The sequence below is a fragment of the Amphiprion ocellaris genome, chromosome 5, assembly GCF_022539595.1.
Source record: "Amphiprion ocellaris isolate individual 3 ecotype Okinawa chromosome 5, ASM2253959v1, whole genome shotgun sequence".
Lineage (NCBI taxonomy): Eukaryota > Metazoa > Chordata > Actinopteri > Pomacentridae > Amphiprion > Amphiprion ocellaris.
The window spans coordinates 18,356,315-18,376,257 of record NC_072770.1 but is presented as its reverse complement, the minus strand read 5'-3'; the positions used below and the strand labels follow the sequence as shown (position 1 = coordinate 18,376,257).

General features: G+C 40.2%; 1 protein-coding gene and 1 long non-coding RNA gene across 3 annotated transcripts; both read left to right on the top strand.

Moving 5' to 3' along the window:
* The first annotated feature begins 1,218 nt into the window (after positions 1–1,218).
* On the top strand, positions 1,219–6,703 carry LOC111588774 (cytochrome b-c1 complex subunit 1, mitochondrial). The gene is made up of 13 exons (XM_023299333.3): positions 1,219–1,378; positions 2,722–2,862; positions 3,001–3,087; positions 3,198–3,327; positions 3,590–3,788; positions 3,943–4,022; positions 4,098–4,213; positions 4,540–4,683; positions 5,380–5,540; positions 5,633–5,718; positions 5,806–5,894; positions 5,983–6,058; positions 6,154–6,703. The coding sequence occupies exons 1-13, from the start codon at positions 1,316–1,318 to the stop codon at positions 6,216–6,218; spliced, it is 1,437 nt and encodes a 478-aa protein (XP_023155101.1). The 5' UTR covers positions 1,219–1,315; the 3' UTR covers positions 6,219–6,703.
* An 8,382-nt stretch (positions 6,704–15,085) lies between these two features.
* LOC129348899 (uncharacterized) lies at positions 15,086–18,927 on the top strand. 2 transcript variants are annotated; one of them, XR_008601643.1, is made up of 4 exons: positions 15,086–15,156; positions 16,051–16,151; positions 16,880–17,021; positions 18,002–18,927. It is a non-coding gene; the product is annotated as an uncharacterized LOC129348899 (long non-coding RNA). The 2 variants fall into 2 exon arrangements; XR_008601642.1 differs by lacking the exon at positions 16,880–17,021.
* Positions 18,928–19,943: the final 1,016 nt, after the last annotated feature.

The window sequence follows — 19,943 nt, the reverse complement described above, 5'->3', positions numbered from 1 at the left end:
CATCAGCTACATTGTGACTGAGATGTTATTAATGCATCAAAATGACTTTATTACATTCTCCCGAGTCATATTTTAGGGATATAACCTATAGGACAATCGCAAAAGACTGAATTCTTTATTTAATAAATAAAACAAATCCAAGTCACACCAAGGATATTAATCATACCAAGCATACACAGTCTAAACATCAACTCTATAAATTTTGCCTGTCATTTAGGGCTGCAAATAACTATTATTTTTATTGTCAGCTAAATCTATTGATTAATTTCTGGTTTAACTGACTAGTCTTTTGATTTGTAAAATCTCAGAAAATGGTGAAAAATGTTGATTACACTTTTTTAAAGCTCAGACTAATGTCCTCAGATGTCTTGATTTGTCTACAGCCCAAAAATATTCTGTTTACCATCACAGGGGAGTAAAGAAACTAGAAAAGATACACATTTAATATGCTGGAGTCAGAAAATGGAGACAGTTTACCTTAAAAATGACTCAAACCAATTAATGGATTATTAGAATAGTTGGGAATTAATTTAATAACTTACAACAGATCAATTAATAGTTGCAGCTCTGTGTATTTGCATGTTAAAAGCAGCTATAGACGAGCGGAAACCACATGAGAATTAGATTTTTGCTGTGGATCACTTTTTGGCACCTGACTTGACCCTGAACGTGAAGGAAAAACAAGAGAAGCCACTATATTACACGATAAGGCCGATTGGACTTTGAAGTGTTTAGTTACTTTTTGTGAACTGTTTATTCATTATAGCTCATGGTGAGAACTGAAGTTCTACAGACCAGTGGGCCATAATTTTCCATACATAGTTTTCCTATGTATGGAAACAGGATAGACAACCGTTTTTATTTATATAATGTGCTCTATATGATTACCATTGTTTCGAAAACACATATTAATACGTGTTTTCCACTATTGATGAACCGGCATTAGCACAGTTGAAGTTATGCTTGTAATGACATTGGTAATACGTTCCTTATGTCTCGTGTCTTCACCTGATACACCATGGCCTTCAAGTTCCTCCAAAAATAGTGTCAAACGCATCTTCTAGGGTATCTGAAACATAAAACATATATACATTATACATTTCCTCTGTATGGAAACTTATGGCCCACCCTGTAGAGGACTCACCCTTTCACCCAGAATGTGACCACCGTCAGACCCCACCCTCAGCAACACACAGTGACCAGGTGGTGGCGCTACGACCCACCTGACGGGGTAATAAAGAACATTTCCAGCGAAGAAGACACGACTCAGGAGACCAGCCGAGCCTGCTCTATCTTCTGTAACTCTACTAAGAAAATGGCGGCGTCCGTATGCCGAGTCGGGAGCACCGTGGGTCGTACCCTCGCCAAAACCCGCAGTGTAAGTGTATGTTTAAAGACTTGGCACAAAGTAGTTGTCGTAAAATGAAATATGTTAGTTAGACTCCGGTGTTGTTGTGGTTTCGATGAAACTAAGAGTACTGTAAAAGACATGCTAGCTAACTTATGGCTAACTTGTTAGCTTAGCTGTCCAGCAACGGAAAGCCGTTAGCTACCGGTTAGCAATAGATGGCTAGCAGCGAATGCAAGGTCAATTGTCAAATGAAGTAGTACGCCTTGTACCAATCACCCCACGAGTGATCTCTGCTTCACACATGTTTTATTCAGAAAGGGTTGTCGGTATTTTAATCGTCTTCGATCATTCACAAGGTCAGCAGCTGTAACATTAGCCGTTCGTCCTCACTTGCCCTCAGAGCTTCCTGGCTCGCAACGTTAGCTTGGTGACTTTGGAAAGACAGATGCTGACGGTGTCAAATCTTTACTGTGGCCGAAGTTTACGAAATGTTTAATTGCTCAAGTACTTCAACACCTTGTTGAAATTAACGCTACAACTGCCAATTGTCACCAAATTCTGAATGAAACTGGGCTGAACATCATCAGCTTTTTACCTACTAGCTTGCTGTAAACATGAGCCGTGTGTCGAGATTGTGTCATGATCCCTAGTTACCGCAGGAATTTGGGTCATTCTTGAATCAAAGTTGTAAACATCGGTCCCTGCCGTCTCATCATAGTATACCATCTGAAAATCAAGTGGCTTAATCGTAACATCACATTACCCTCCAGTGCAGTGGGTTTGAAATGACAAATATACATGTTTAGATGTATACAGTACTGACATATTCTGATATTGTCCTCTGATTGTGTCTCTTTTTAGTAGTTTAAAATAGGAAAAGCTGTCAGTAGTCTTGCTTCTATATGTTCGCTTTGTACTTAAATTGATAACAGCATTCAGTGTAATCCTGCACAGACATTGGGTCCTATACATCAGCCTCCCATCACAAGTACTGCATTCACATTTATTGCTTTAGTCAATGTGGCAACTCTTTTTCTACATAACTAGTAATAGGGTAAAAGGAACCGCATGTGCCAGATTGTTTTCAGCTAAAGAAGAACCGCACAAAACAATGAAATGGTTGTTTTGTGAGATAGTTCAGTAACAATCAGACAAATAAATCTGAAAACAGAAGATATAGCCTACTTTGCAAGGTAAGGACAAAACACAATGTTCAGAGAAAACCTTTAAAGTTGTAGACAGTACAGTGCAAAAAATGTGCAAATTAATAACTTTTTAAAAGTTTTATATAATGTAGTGTGAATATAAAGTCATGTGCTGTCAGCATTTGTGAATTACTGTATTGCATCCTTGCATCTTTACCCTTCTAGCCCATCCTGCTGTCTTTGAGGCGTGGACAGGCCTCAGTCAGCTACGCCCAGAGCCTGCTGGGGGCCCCTGAAACCCGTCTTACTTCCTTGGACAATGGCTTGAGGATTGCATCTGAGGAGACTGGACATGCTACATGCACTGTAAGAGCACGTCACTAGACTGTTTAAAAAATATATCAACGGGAGGTTGTTAAAGCACATGCATGATAGATATTTCACTTTCACTTTGTTGTATTTCAACTTATCTCAGATTTTCCACATATCTCTTCCATGTCACAGGTTGGATTGTGGATCAGTGCCGGCAGTCGCTATGAGAGTGAGAAGAACAACGGAACAGGCTTTTTCCTGGAGCACATGGCTTTCAAGGTAGACCTTGTGACCCGGAGTCTCAGCTGAATGCATTTAAGATATATCTTGTAATGGTAAACATTGCTATTGTACTGTTCCTTTCATTCATATCTCTTTTCTCCCTGAAGGGAACTAAGAAGCACCCTCAGACAGCCCTGGAGCAGCAGGTAGAGTCTATGGGTGCCCACTTGAGCGCCTACACTTCCCGGGAGCATACTGCATACTACATGAAGACCCTGGCCAAAGACCTGCCTAAAGGTGAGAGGACTTGCTAAGAAGCAGCAAAATAATCATATTTCCTTGGAGTTTCTGTGAACTATGAGCTATTTGTGTTTGTAAGATTAAGGCATTAGGAGTAAATAAGTTACACGGTCATATAAGCACATTATACAATGCAGAATTAAAATCATTCAGTCTCATCCTGTTACAAGCAGTAGCTACGATAACAGATTTTCTTGGCACAGGTGTTTGCATATCTGCTCTTAGCTGTGAACAATTATTTTTCTTCGGTATTTCCCAGCTGTGGAGCTGCTCTCTGAAGTTGTGCAGAGCTGCTCGCTCAACGAAGCGGACATCGAGCAGCAGAGGGGTGTGGTGCTGCGTGAGCTAGAGGAAGTTGAGGGCAACCTGCAGGAAGTTTGCCTGGACCTGCTGCATGCCACGGCCTTCCAGGGTACTCCTATGGGACACAGTGTGCTGGGACCATCCAGCGCTGCCAGGTGGGAGGAGCTGCATGCTCACAAATATACGTTAAAATTAGTCATAGACTCAGAAAACCTCTTTTTTTTTTAACCACAATATAGATAAAACATTTGTCACATATTCTACATCTATGTCTAAATTGACACTGATCCTTCTATCCAATGCTCCCAGGAGTCTGACCCGCCAGGACTTAGTGGATTACATCAACAGCCACTATAAAGCCCCTCGCATGGTGCTGGCTGCTGCTGGAGGTAGGTCCTCTTCCTTCCTTGATTTCTACTTTTCCTGCAGTGGCTTGGTGTTTATTGAATGTGATTTCTCTACAGGTGTGAACCATGAGGAGCTGGTTGGTTTGGCCAAATCTCACTTTAGTGGAGTATCTTTTGAGTATGAGGGAGATGCCGTCCCTGTGCTGTCACCCTGCCGGTTTACTGGCAGTGAGGTGAGATGTGTTGGGTTTGTTTTTGTGTGTGTGCTTGTGTGAAATTTTCCCACAATCTGAATGCTATTCATTCTTTTTAACATGGATTGCGAGGGAAGGTTGAAGTAATGGGTTAATTGAAGAGACTAGATGCTAGCAATGTGGATATAGTTTTAAAAGGCTTTGTAGGTTCCGACAAAATGAATAACTTTTTGTTTTCGAGTGTCGCATTGAATCCTCTAGGTGTGATTCTTGCCTGTGATTAAAAATGGAGCTTTTGTTTTGGATAATGCATTCACGGTCAGTAAATAGTTGTGTTGACCTGTTCCTGTTCTGCCTCTCCTCAGATCCGTATGCGTGACGATGCTTTGCCTCTGGCCCACATTGCCATCGCTGTGGAAGGTGCTAAGGCTGCCAGTCCAGACATCGTGCCTCTCATGGTGGCCAACGCCATCATTGGCAGCTATGACCTCACCTACGGTGGTGGAAAGGTTGGGAACATAATGTTTTTTCACTGGTGTATTTTTTTTTATGCAGTTTTGAAGGGACAGCAGTGATGAAACTTTATCAGTATCTTCAGAATTTAAATTATCACATTGGTTCAGCAAAGTCCCCTTTAAGCTTTGCCCACTGGAGGTTGTTAGTATCTTGAGTGGCCATTATTGAGGGGAAGAACATGGTTCTCTGTGACAAGCCTGGGTCAGGGGTCTCACCCTTGCCTTCGACCTGTCAGGAGGAACACAACTTGAAATAAGTACTAACTACTGACAATTTCTAAAAGTGTAGGCGGATCACCTAGTTTAGCGGTCTGAATTGAATTATTGGCTTTGTTTAGAGTATTACCTAAAGATATTGTTTTTGCATGCTATTGTTTGGATTATGGTAAAACCCAACTACCCTGCTGTTCCATTTGTGTGCTTAGTCACACTTGACATTGCAGGAATAGTTCAGTTTAATTTAAATGCAGTTTGACAGATGTGAGACATTAACCCCACACCCAAAAACAGATCTTGTCAAGACGATGAAGAAAAAAATGGAACATAAATGTTTTTATATATGTAAAATTACCCATTTTCCTTTTGTTTTGTTTTCTCGGTGTGATTCTGGAGCAATTTAGTTCCTCTTTGATTAAGAAGCTGAGCTGTAAAAACAGTAGGAAAAACTTAATTCTTTCCTCTCATATGCAGCACCTGAGCAGCCGTCTGGCTCGCCTGGCAGTGGAAGAAAACCTGTGTCACAGCTTCCAGGCCTTCCACTCCTCTTACAGCGACACCGGCCTGCTGGGCATTTACTTTGTGACTGATAAGAACAACATTGATGACATGATGCACTGGTCCCAGAATGCCTGGTCAGTAAAGACTCCAGGACACAGAGACACACACACTGTTAAATATGAGATGAATCCATGTTTATTCTGTCTCCATGTTCTGCTCCCTGCAGGATGAACCTGTGCACCACAGTCACAGAGAGTGATGTTGTCAGAGGCAAGATGGCTCTGAAGGCCAGCCTGGTTGGACAGCTCAATGGTACACAATATGTCTGTCATGCATCTCAACAAACACAAAGAGATATCAGAACCGAGTTACAAGTCACCGCTCTTGTTTATCTTCCAGGAACAACACCAATTTGTGATGACATCGGCAGACACATCCTGAACTACGGGCGGCGTATTCCTCTGGCAGAGTGGGACGCTCGGATCGACGTAAGTTGAAATTTAAAATTGGCTTGAAGTCCTCTAGTCATCCTCTCCAGGTTAAGAGTTCTGATTTCTTCCACATCTGTTCTTTCAGGCTGTGACCCCCAGGATGGTGCGAGACATCTGCTCCAAATACATCTACGATAAGTGTCCAGCTGTGGCAGCCGTCGGTGAGTTCTGCTGTGCTTTTAGTCCTTTTGCAGCAAAGTCAGGGTTCATGCTGTGATTATTTTCACTCATCTGTCCCTCCTGTTTTCTCCACCAGGCCCCATCGAGCAACTACCCGACTACAACAGAATGCGTAGCGCCATGTACTGGCTCAGGTTTTAAGACAAGTTGCCGTGTTGCACCGCGTGTCCCACGTTTGTTCTTCATCTTCTGCCTCAACTTGAATTCGCTTTCTTTCTGTCGTCGCTGCAAGAGTGAACACCTGAGGATCGTCCACATGTTGGCGTGACAGACAGCCATCCATCCTCCCTCTCGCCTCCCTCTCTTACCTCACCCGCTCATTGGTTTCAGTTATCCCTGAGGCCAGCAGCCAATCTGGACGTTTTGAGTTTTGTCCTGAAATCACACTCTGGTTACATCTCGATTGTACTGCACAGGTACTCATCACCTGCTGCTGACCTACAGAGGAGAGGGCAGCGAGGGCGAACTTGAATATTAAATATCAACTACATGACGTGATACAGCCAGTTCTGAATACAACCAGAATGGAGCAAGAGTATATTTATAATTTCTGTAACATTTGTTTCTGTCCACTATTGTACATAACAGAAGCTCTCATTCCGACAAAATTAAAAAACTGTAAAACACGTCAAGCGTTCTGTTTTGTACATATCACATTATCACCTTTTCAAAATATCACAATGTTTTTGATCAGTTACAACCTCTTAAAATTCAGCTTTTAAGCAGTTTGTAAACTGCAGGGATTATTTTATTATTTTATTTCCCTTGAATTCTACTTGGAAATAATGCACATTTAGAGGAGCAACAAAACTATAAAAATCCTGTTTTGCTGTTTTGCATGCAAGTATTATATATACTGACATAGAATCAGTTATGTTGCACAATAAGATGGCAGAAATGTTTTGGGAAGTGATATGGTCCTAAGGATAGCAAAGACAAATGCACTGGATTATTGCAGGTTGTTGGGTCCCAACTACTTGTGCAGTAGTTTTTGTTTTTCTGGAAACAACAATACATTGATGAATGCAACTGCTGCTTCTCCTTTCTTCCCAAAGCACATTTGTGTTTAGAAATCTGATGATTTTTTGGGTTAATTTGTGTGGCTGCACGGTGGATAGGTTCTTAGCAACATCGCTTCACAGCAAGAAGATCCCTGGTTCATGTCCCGGCCTGGAGCTGGATCTTCCTGTGTGGAGTTTGTGTGTTCTGACTCTGCTTGTGTGGGTTTTCTCCACAGTCCAAAAGCATGCTCGGGTTAATTTTTCTTTCTAAATTGTCTGTAGGTGTGACTCTGAGTGTGGTTGTTAGTCTCTCTGTGTAGCCCTGCAATGGACTGTCGACCTGTCCTGGGTGTCTCCCGCCTTCGCCCTGAGTCGGCTGGGATAGACTCCAGCCCCCATGACCCTAATGAGGATTAAGCAGTGTATAGGTAATGGATGGTTATGTGCAAAGTATCAGCCACCTACTTCACTTGTAAGGATTTGTTGGTGCCCTCTAGTGGTCTGACATTGCCACTACTAATTGCTTCTTTTTTTTTTTTTTTTTAAACAGACTGTGGCAGTTGAGCTGATGAAATTAAGATGCTCTTTGATACATCAAGTTCTTTCCATACAGCGTCAATGTCAGTAAGCCCCTTAAAAGCTAAAGTAGAACCTGCTTTGACATACGTTTAATCTGGACTCAGAGATGACATCATGCTAGGCTGTGTTGTTCTGCGTCATATCTCTGACAGTAAGGCTGCTGCTGGTGCATCTCTGTGTGTTGCTGTATGTCATGTGTAACCCCTGTTTGTTTGTGGGGGTAACTGAGTCGGCTTGTAATGGCGTGGTCCTCGAGGGTCCAACTATTGTAATCATGCTGCACTCGTAATATCCGTATCATTAGCCAGATGAGGATAAGTGCTTTGATGGACTGGACTGGAGGTGACTCAGGAAACGAGGTAGGCTGAGTCTCCCTCCTGGGCCTGACAGTTGCTTCCTCCTTGTTGTTCTTCTCAGAGCTTTCCCTGTAATTGGTCGTTTGTCCAACCCCTCAACCCCTCCATCCTCTTTACCTCCTTGTCCTATTAATAGAAAGTACACATACAGTATGTTTCTGTAAGTGCCAATCATACAGAGTGTCCAGGAGTTTGAATTTTCCCATAAAAGCATGTCAAGCTGCTACAGAAGGAGACACACACATGACTGCTCGCTGTGCGTCAGATCTAAGAAATCAGTAGTCGGCTAAATCAGGACATAAACAGCCAATTCTTAGATCCACAGTCACTCCTGTCATTTCACACCTGACTCCCAGTGAACAATTAAATTTTAATTTATTGTTAAGAATCATTCATTTGCATTTGAAAGAAACACAGTTGCCTCCCTCACCTCATGTGACGACGCCACATTTTTGTGGAGTGTGTGATGATCATCTGAGATAAAGATGAGTGTTTTTCTCCCTGTGACTACTTGTCCAAAGATGGTGTTGATGCTGAAGTAGATGGTTTCTTTTAAATCTTGGAGATCTGTTTTTATTGTCTGGTTAGATGATGAGAAAATGTTCACTTTTAAACTGTTTTATAGACACCACAATCACATATACGTGTGTTTGATATTCATGATGTGGTAGGATGACACCTTTAAACTGTGCCTGAGACTGACTCTTTGTGATACATTACCTTGATGCATGTTCAGAGATGTTTCTTGTAGGCGGTGAAGCCGTTCCGCTGTATTTGAGGTGAGTGCAGCCAGCAGGAAGCCTAGTAGAGTCCAGTTAGTGAAGAGTATCAGGTACAGTTCCTCTGTGTCATCATGAATTGTTGATGAAACATCTTTGTAGCCTTCCACTTTCCAGACCTGCACCATATCAGTCAGATTAGACAATATTAAAGATCACAATAGAGACTAATGATAGCATGAATATGACTGTGTTGTTGTCAGTGCTGTTACCACTGTGTTTTTAACATCCTGCATCAGTCTGCACGGATGGCTGACGACACACAAACTCAATAGCATGACAAGTCAATGAACAATTTCAGGGACAAATATTAATGTTTATCTGTGTGAAAGATTGTTTTCTTGCAGCTTGTCGAAGCTTAACTTTTGAATGGAGGCAGAGGGCGGGTTGTGCAACGTGTCCAAACTGAGGCAACTATCTAATTCATTATAGTCAAGCTATTGTGATTACCATCATGTTATTTTTAGAAGGAGAAAGACAGCAATGAGTGCAGAGGAACTGAGATGAAATGAGGGGAGGGCGATGGGGTGTAAACGTTGAGGGGAAGGGGCTGAAGACGTGAAGTAGTGGACGAGCAGCCGACCGCCAAGTCCAGTTGAACATCCGACTGCGTGCCACATAGGTTGCTCCTCTACAAGAAGAAGAAAAAGAAGAAGCTTGACACTGAAGATACAGAATCACAGGACACCTGAGAGCCCGAGACAAGAGATCATCACCAGACAGAGCTGCTTGTTTTACAACAGAGGAGGAAGAAGTGCCTTTTTGTTTCTGTCTAGTTACCAACTTTGCACAGTGGTGACACTAAGTAAGTATTGATTATGATTGTAACCCCTGACAAGATCTAGCCAGCTTACCTGCATATTACAATAGAAAAGCTGGACAAAATAGTGGGTACTTTAAAGTGAGTAAATACTTGAAGAATGTAGAATTCTCTAAAGAAAACTGTTTAACTTAAGCCATTTTCCAAAGCTATTCCATGCATCAGCTGAGAATACTGAAATGTAAATCTGCTACCTGGATGTTATTATTAATGATGTTGCACTGTTTTATTGCAAAAAAGAGAATTACTGATGCAACACTGGCCGAAGCCCTGCAGTGCCACAGCTGTGTAATATGGAGTTAATGCTTGTTTCTCTGCCTGCAGACAGCTCTGGCCATGAGGAGTGTACGAGTGTGTTTCTGCCTGGCTCTGTTGCTGCCTTGGTGTGTCCAGAGCCAGAGGAGCCGTCCACATCTCGCCGGACTCGATGAGGACACACAAAGGGACATGCTGGCTGTCGACATCTTAAACCGCAGCGGCGTGTTGAACTCGTTGCTGCAGTCAGAGCACCACCTGGTGCTGAGGCGAGCTCGAGCCCCACGTCCAGCCTCCCAGGTGCCAAAGAGAGCCCAGCAGGGGTCCCGCTTCGCCCTGTCCCTCGACGTTCCCACCAGCATCCTCAGCGTCCTCATAGACCTGGCCAAGAACCAGGACATGAGGACCAAGGCAGCAGCTAATGCAGAACTGATGGCACGAATAGGCAAGAGGAAGTGAAACGCCGCTGGAAGCAGTCTGGAGAAATCCCAGATCACAGTGGAGTTAACACATTGTGGTGCCGACACCTGATTAGAAACAATGTTAGTTCAGGTCAAAAGAGTCATTTTGGTCAGTATCTGTCCTTTAGAGCTTAGATCTGCTTTACTTTTATTCTTGTATAAAATCATTTATTAGATTACTGCATTCTACACCCCATGGACTGACACTTGAAACACTAATAATCAGACAGAATGATGTAAAACTATCTCATAAACAGGACACTGCAAATAATGTAAGATGAAGCTGGTCTTTTGTCTCACAGATTATTCACCACTGGAAACTTCACAAACTGCGTCTCGGAAATCTGTTTCTTGTTTGTGCATGTGTAATCTTGAATTCAAAGATAAGGTTGTTCAATTAAATCCAATATGATAATCATATTTCTTTCCTCAAGTCTAATTCATTTCTGCACTGATATCAGGCACGCTTAGTATAATTACAAGCATCACTAGCCCATAAAGCACAAATGAATGGGTCTGAGCCAAATGAGCCTGCGTCACCCACAGCAGGCTCTGATGTGTGATAACAGGACAAAGACATGGGCAGGATATTGACCTCTGAAACAAGAACAGAGCCTTTCTATAGACCTTTGTTCACTAATATTTGATGAATTTGGCAAACAAGTCGCGGCTATTTTAAGTCCGATGCATTATCTGCTCCAGATTAGACTCATATCTATGGCATGATTCATCTGTGCTCCTGCACCGAGCATGAAATGTGAAGCAACAGAGTGAAATAAACTGCTCATCTGATTTACATTTGAGTTTGTTCTGTCTCACACTGGTCATGACCTTGACTTATTACATGTATCAGTCCAGACTGCTGCAGCTTTAATAATGGAGGCAAATATGGTTGAAAATGTGCCTAAGAAGCAACATTTAAGCTCACAAACACATAAATTAACACCACTACTGTGATCAAATGTAAGTCTGAGGCCACTAACACACTACCAAGCAGCACAGAAACAATCTAAGCTCAGAAAATAAGCAAATGGTCGGCCAGTTATTTATACAACAGCCCATCTTGTTATTACTCTAGCTGGCAATAAGAAAGCACGGGGGTGTTTACGCTGCCATAAGATTATTGTACCAATATTTCATTTCTGTTTATATACCGTAAGCAGTTCTTTTCTGTTGATATCACAAAAAAAAAAAAATACAACACAAAAAAGACTTTTTTCTAGTAATTTGAGTCTATGTTTAAACTGTTGTTTCCCTGGTGTGAGTCTCCGGTGAAGCGTACTTAGAAATATGAATTTAGCACGTACTTTGCTCATCATCTTAAGGAAGTTATCATAACAAAAATTTAACTGGAGGCTACTCTGATTTGTGTAATGAGTGTCCTCCGACGACACACCACAATCTTTATTTGGCCTCTTCAGATGAGGTTTGAAGTGGTTACACAGATCGACCAAGACAAATGTGTTTCCACCACAGCAGCCGCTAATAGTGCAGGAAATAAATTTGGACTGAAGATGTTTCCGGTGGTACAAAGTAGCTGTGTACATGTACTCAAGGAAAATTTTTAGCTATTCACAGTGGTGGAAGAAGCTTTCGGATACCTTACTTGAGTAAAAGTACCAGTACAGCTGTGTGAAAATAATACTGCATTAAAAACAGCATACTTAAAAGTATTTATGCATGTAAAGTATTACAGAAAAAGTACCAGTTTGATCCCTGTACCTGATGTAGTAATATATAACACATCATCAGATTATTTATAGTAAAGCATCAGTTTTACATACAAGGGACATCAGATAAATAAATAAAATAAACAGATGGTACAAACTTCAACAGACTTCTGATGCACAAATCTATTTCTATTTTTGGACTTTAATTTTTGGTGAAATATTGGATTATTAGAACAGGTACTGAAATGAGTCTGTGTGAGAAGATTAAAGGGAAAAGAGCTGTTAAAGGCTGATAGACATCTGAAATGTGAGCTTTAAAGCACATTGTTTTTTAAAGACATCAGAAGTTACAAAGGTTGGAAATCTCTGGTTTAATCTTTAACAGTGTGTTGTATTTTAAAAGATTGTTATATTATCCACTGTGTAAATTTTTTTTATCTGTTAGATGTATGTAGTTGAGTAGGAAGTAGCATAAACTGAAAATACTCAAGATTGTACACTTCTTAAGTAAATGTACTTCTTTACTTCCCAGCAGTGGTAACTCATACATTAACTGAGTATTTTTAACATATACTTACACCCCCCTACAATCCAAAGGGAAATCACATTTTTTTTGCTCCATTACATTTATTTTATAGTTAGCTAAGTTATAGATTGAAGTATTAGCCACAGGAGACTGAAATGCACAACAGTATATAAAATTACTTCAGCTTTACCCAATATAATAAAATGCTACTTACACATAAACGCATCAATAAAGGCTTTTCTACGTATATTAGCAATACATTTAGGAAACAACAATCCTACATTGTGGGTACTTCTGATATTTTGCCTTTTGTAAGATACTTCTGTAGGCAAGATGCTTCAAGGAAAAAGGATTTGCTTGAAATAATTTGTTATATTATGCTTTGATAACACGTCTTCTTTCAGACCAGTGGGATATCTAAATTTAACATACAGGACAAGCATAATATAATAATAAAAATTAGCATCTTATTGCAAGCAATCAATTGGAGAAGTGTAATCTTAGTTAAAATTTTCACCTGTAAATAGTGTTCTCTAATTTTAAAATGTATGTAATATATATATATGTAATATATATATATATATATATATATATGTAATATATATATATATATATATATATATATATATATATATATATATATATATATATATATATATATATATATATATATATATATTCAAATGTGGTTTACTCAAAGTAACTTTTTTCTCCTACTCTGAGCAAGTTTTCAGTGGCTCTTATATACACCAGTTTGCTTATATGGCTAACAGATCAACGGAAGACGCCATCTCAACTGCACTGCACACAGCCCTGACCCACCTGGAGGGCCCCAACACCTATGTTAGAATGCTATTTGTTGATTTTACATCAGCATTCAACACCATCTCCCCCCATAAACTGATAACCATGCTTGGCCATCTGGGACTAGACACCACACTCTGCTCCTGGATCCACAGCTTTCTCACCGGCAGACCACAGAGTGGCAGAGTAGGAGAGGTGACATCATCCACACTCACACTGAGTACAGGTGCACCTCAGGGCTGCGTCCTCAGCCTGGCCCTGTTCACCCTTTTCACACATGACTGTACCCCCATCCACCCCTCCAACACGATAGTAAAGTTTGCTGATGACACCACCATAGTGGGGTTAATATCTGACAACAACGAGACCCACTACAGGGAGGAGGTCCAGCACCTGGTCAGCTGGTGCTCTGACAGTGACCTGGTGATGAATACCACCAAAACAAAAGAGATCATTGTGGACTTCAGGAGAGCCAGGAAAACGACCCCCCCACCTCTCTGCATAAATGGAGAGGAGGTGGAGAGGGTCAGCAACATCAAGTTCCTGGGTCTCCACATCACCAGTGATCTCACATGGACCACCAACACCTCCCACTTAGCTCAGCAGAGACTTTTCTTTCTGCAGAGGCTGAGAAAGGCCACGCTCCCCTCTCAGCTTCTCATGAACTTCTACAGGAGTACGATTGAGAGCATTCTGTGCTACTGCAGCACAGTCTGGTTTTCCAGCTGCACCGCTGGAAACAGAAGAGACTTGGCAGATGTTGTAAAAACTGCACAGTGGATTGTGGGAGCACAGCTTCACAGCCTGGATTCTGTCTATGCTAGCCAGCTGAGGAAAAAGGCCAGCAGCATCGCCAGAGATCCCACCCATCCTGGACACAGACTGTTTGTCCCCCTTCCATCAGGGAAAAGGTTCCGGTCATTAAAAACAAAAACCAGCAGACTGCGGAACAGCTTCTTCCCCAGAGCTGTCACTGCCATCACACCCCCCCCACCCATTGCCCCACCACCCAGTCATTCCCCCCTCCCGGCTCATCAGTGCAATAAGAACTCTACTTCAACACTGGACCACTTTATCAGCACTGACCACTTTCCTTTGTTTGTATATAGTACTTTGATTCTTCTTTTTATTATTTAAGAGTATTTTTAAACTATTTTTATTATTTGCAGTGCTGCTAATTGTCGTGTTCTTCAGACAAATTTCGTTGTACTTCTGAACAATGACAATAAAGTCTCTTTAAGTCTTTAAGTCTAACATTCCAGTTTTTTAGGCTTTTACAGAGATGATTAGCCTGATTAGTAAAACACTTTATTTCTAAACAAATGGCAAAAATTGATAGTTTTTCGAGCTGTTGACCATAGGTCCGTGTATGGTCCGTGTATTTATCTGGCAATTGGATATTCCGTTCTGAAACGGGTATTGAAAAACAAAAAAACGAGTGGTTATTTGATCTTCGTTTAAAAATACAAAAATTAAAATTGAAATACAAGGCGTTTTTTCCTTTTCATGATCAAAAAGGGATGTACAAAATTTTAAAAATGCTTTGACTTTCATTTTATATTTAAAATAACAAAAAAATAAAATCAGTAAGAGACAGAAACGAAAAAAGGTCAGTTTTTTTCATTTTCTGAGACCGGAAGTGGTCATCAGCAAGTGTGGAGCCAAACGACAACAAGATTTTCAGAGGGCGGAGCCAGAGAGCAGCGATTGGTCAGACCATAGATAATATAGAAGACAGCGCGCTAGTATCTAGTCTCTGTATATCTATGGTCGGCACGTCTGGTAGCATCTCTGGCTGCTGTTGATCTTGTTTTTGGAGTAAAACACGGTAAGAAGATAAATACTTCTAACCAGTAGCGTTGTCTTGTTGTACGTTAAGTCAGCGACTTGTGAAGAGTTGTGTTTTGTCGTGTTTGAGCAGTTGGTCCGGACGCGTTAGCTAGCTAAGCGGCTAAGTTAGCTAGTGGGCTAATTAACACAGGTGGCTAACTTACCGCTGAACACCTGTGTTAGTTGCTGTCCGTCATTATTAGAATGACCTTCTCAATCTGTATTTCTCTGCTGTGTATTTTAGCTTTTAAAAAAGTTATTTTACTTTAAGGTTAACTGAAACCCGTTGAGCTGCACTGAAGTTTAACATTCAGCTTGTTTGAATTAAACCGCGCTTAACTTAACGTTGGACAACATTACCTCTCTGAATCTCCATAATTTCATTAAATTCTTTCTCTCTTCCACTGCTCAAGTTCAATCCAGCATATAAAATGACATTAATAGTGAATAAACTAACAACCAGCCATTGTATTTATTTATTACTGTATGTATTTGTAGTAAAACATGAGTTGAAACATCCTACTTTTGGATCTAGAACTGCACAAGCCGTTCATTTTCAGTCACCTGATGAGTTAAACTCCCCTTTTTATGTGAGGTTGAAGCAGAAAGTCTGAGTTAACAAAGAAAGTTGTTTATAATTTGTGATACCTGTTATCTCTGACTGAGGCTTTAGTTTTTGTTGAGCTGATTTACACGTAGAAACTTTGTTCAGGAAGATTTCTCAGTAGCTCAGAGGACAGGCTGCTTTTTACACAACCTTGTAAGAGAATGTCTGTCAATGCTTTCAGCAGAATTTAGAAACACAACACTTCCTAAACAGATATTTTGAGGCTGTGAGGTTGAACGTTTGAGAGTATATCAGTGTGTTTGTTTGTGGTCTTTCTGTTTCTAGGTGGAAGCTGAATTAGTGAGGATGACTCCTGCTCCTGTCATCTCTAAGCTCCTCACACATCTTTACCTGCACATGAGGAAAATCACTCCTGTAGAATGCAGGTATGTTTGTCATTATTATAAAAAGATGTTGCCTGGTGACCTGTCAGAAACCCATTATACAGAGTCAGCCAAAATAATGTTTACACACATCAGGAAAAGAAAAACTTGCATAAATATTTCAATACCAAATTTATTCAGACATCACGAGATTAATAAAAGTTATCTTTGGCCTCTACAATTACAAGAGGTGCTCAAAGTGGTGGCCACTGGCTTCCAGACATTTCTGTTGTGTTGTAGACGTCACTTGTTGATGCTCCATTCATGAGGGTAGCGCCATCTGTTGGGAAAACATCGTACAACAGGACACAGAGTTATCGTGATTTGATCAAACTTAGAAAGAGGTATCTATATGTGTAGAAGTACTTATACAAATGAAATATTTATAAAAGTTTTTCTTTTCCTGATGTGTGTACATTATTTTGGCTGACTCTGAACTTAATGAGAACAAAACTGTCATTTAATTGTTGCTCTGAAAGCTTCTTTAGTGAAAACCAGCTGGTGTTCTGCTTTGAAACAAACTGCTGTTGAGGTCTGTGTTTTTAGGTTTAACCCCACAGTTTCTGAATGAACTGATAGTTTGTTTTTTTTCCTGATCAATGTGGACGTTATAATTGATGGTAACATTTACTGATCATATAATCAGCATGACAATATAACAGTATAACATTCTGACCACCTGACTAATACTGTGTTGGTCCCTTTATGCTGCTAAAACTCCTCTGACCCAGTGGTTCATCAGAACCTCTGGGGATGTCCTGTGGATTCTGTGGATCCTGTGGGTTGCAGGGTGGGTCCTACCTAGACCAGGCTGATCCTGGACCATCCCACAGATGCTCCATCAGATCTGGATGTGGGGAGTGTGGAACCCAGGTGAACAGCTTAGCTCTGTCGTGTTCCTCGGACCACTCCTGAGCAGTTTTAGTTTGTCCTGCTGAGGGTGGCAGCTGGCATCAAGGACTGCTGTTGCCATGGAGACTAGGGGGTTGTTTGTCCTGCAGTGTTTAGGTGGTGGTACATGTCAAACATCCACATGAACGTCAAGGTTTCCCAGCAGAACGTTGCATTAGAACAAGATGATGGATGTTGTTCTCTTCAGCTGTCAGTGGTCAGAATGTTGTGGCTGATCGGTGGATCTGTCTGCCTTTACTCTGACATCCAGAGTTATACAAAAGTGTAGTATGTATGCAGTGCAGAAGAGATTTACTTTATTGTATGCATTTTTTTTTTTTTTTAAGGGAGAGCATTTTTTTTATCCACCTGAAGGAGACCTAATCTTTCCCTTCAAAGGATAGTTAATTGTTACTACGGCTTCCATAGTGGTCCCATCAGAGAAAATCATATCCATATACAGATTTTTATTAATTCCAGGGCTGGTTCAGTAAAGATTATAATAATAACTACATCAGATAATTCTTGGTCGCAGTTGGAATTTTGCAGCCTGAGAGATGGTTGAGAAGGTTTGCAGTTCTTGTTTTAGCAAAATATGTTATAATAGAAGATCTTTATTGTCATTGTACATGAAATTATCTGCAAACCAGCAAAGTGTATCAGTCTGAGGTATCTAAAAATAAATAAGTAAAGAAAAATGCTTCTAAAGCCAATAATAAACAGAATATTTTGAGGGAATATTCTAAAAAGGAAAGAAAAGCTCCATTCTCACTCCTCTCAGGATAAACTGTCATTAAAATTGACTTTAAATTTAGCTTCAACACGAGATAAAAACATTTACTTTCATTACTGATATTGTCAAGTTTTAATAAAGTTCATGCTACTTTTATAAAATGATGAAAGTGAATAAATTGTATTTCTGTGATCTGTGTTTGATTTCTGTCTTTTCTCCTGTCATCCAGATGTTCAGAGGGAGATGATGCCACATCTGGTCCAGCTGATGGAAGGTCTTGAAGTTCTCTGACTGGCCTCGACTGAAGATGGTCGTCTCACTGGATTTAAGGTTCAGATGCTCAGTAACAAACTCCACCAATGTGCCAACAGGGAAGCTTTAGGTTTATTAAATGTTGCTATGAAGGTATCGCTGTTTTTCTTTGTGAATGCAATGTGCTCCAACTGAAACTTGAATTAGAACTTAGAAGTAAATCCTTCCATCTGAAAGGATTTAGTTGCATTAATAACCTCATAACATTCTAATTTTTATTCCAGTCTTGGCTGGAAATAGAATCTCTGTATTGATTCAGGTAAAAACTGAACTTCACAGCATGTTGGAGCAAAACAACCAGATGAAAACTGTGATGGTGTTGGATTGTCAGACCGTAATGTTGCAGCTCAAAGCAGCTTTTCTATCTCAGTTCATTCTGACATTCAGCTATGAATCAACACAGCAGATGGTGATCCATGCTGTGGAAGTCTCACATCTCCTGATTTAATGGAGCTGCTTTGCACTTTTTACACTGTTTATTCACCAACACTTTATTTAATAAAAGTCCCATCTAGTTTTTATGAGGAATGTGATGTTTTAATTTCTCTGTGAATAACTGCAGTCTAATGCAACAGCTGGAGTTGTAACATCTGTCCTGATATTGATCATGAAGTATTGATCAGAATACTTATGGTTAGCAGTCATCCCTGAAGTTTTACATTAAAATCTTTACTTGTGTTGTGAACTTTGGTAAGAAGCAGAAACGTTAGCGTTGCCATGGATACATGAGTGTTAAATTCTGTCCATGTTTCCATTTTGGGAAATTCAGTCCAGTTCCAGAATGTGGAGGAATTTAGTCTCACAATCACAGACAACAAATATTATCTGAAAGTCGGGTTATTGTTGTTTTATCAGCACAGTACAAAGAAGATTAATGTTAGAATTATTCCAGTATAAGTATCCTAGAATGTCATGATTTATGTAAATTTGACCTCAATAATATGAATGTTCAGGTTAAGATGTGTAGCAGTGGATATTTATTATCTGTAAGTTTAGTAGCCTGATTAAAGTTTATGACTCTGCAACCTAAAATATTATTTAAATTGACATCATTATTATAATATTTAAGGGTTCAGACCCCTACAGTATTGAGATTAAGAAATCAAATATTCATAAAATGTAAATACACTGAACTCATTTGGGATATATTTAAGTGAGACTCCTACAATAGTTAATTTGAACACAAATCTATCTAAATCAAAATTTAGATAATTTTCACGCAAACATTTACTGGACTGATTTAAATATTAAAATCACATCCTTTCTAATCTCTCGCTGTAAGTTTCAGAACATGAGGCCTTAAATAGAAACACACAAGTATCTGTTTGAATGGAACTTCTCTGTACGAGTCCTGGTTCCAGAACTATGATGATAGACAATTATAGACAAACTTAACAAAAGCCTCTGCCTGAGAGTTTACAGGTTTTTATGTTGGATTTCGTCTGAGTAATTTAGATGAGGCGTTATAGGCAAATAATCAAGTGTTCATTTGATGAACTTCATTTCCTAAAACATTCCAGAATTGGCGCTCATATTCTTTGGCAGCTGTAAAGTTTCTGCTCCTTCAAAGTTCACAACACAATGAATGAATTCCGTAAAACACTCTCAATGCTGGAGGAGCATTTGTAATGCAGAAGCAGTGACCAGATTTTTTCTGTTTCTTCTCTGGAGATGCACATGAAGGGGACGTCTGCAGAGACTGAGAAAGAGTCTCACCACATCCTGACATGAGGAAAAAAGACATTTATTGAAGACCTACAATGAGAAAAACTATCAGACAAGCAGACAGCTGGATCTCAAGGTGAGCTCTGAAACATTTGATCTGGAACAAGGAATTCAATAACGGCAGCATGAGCTTG

Coding starts and splice junctions, on each gene's coding strand:
- LOC111588774 (XM_023299333.3), top strand. CDS start 1,316: ATGGCGGCGTCCGTATGCCGAGTCGGGAGCACCGTGGGTCGTACCCTC. Junction 4,023..4,097: donor GGTGCTGGCTGCTGCTGGAG/GTAGGTCCTCTT, acceptor ATTTCTCTACAG/GTGTGAACCATGAGGAGCTG. Junction 5,719..5,805: donor CCTGGTTGGACAGCTCAATG/GTACACAATATG, acceptor TTTATCTTCCAG/GAACAACACCAATTTGTGAT.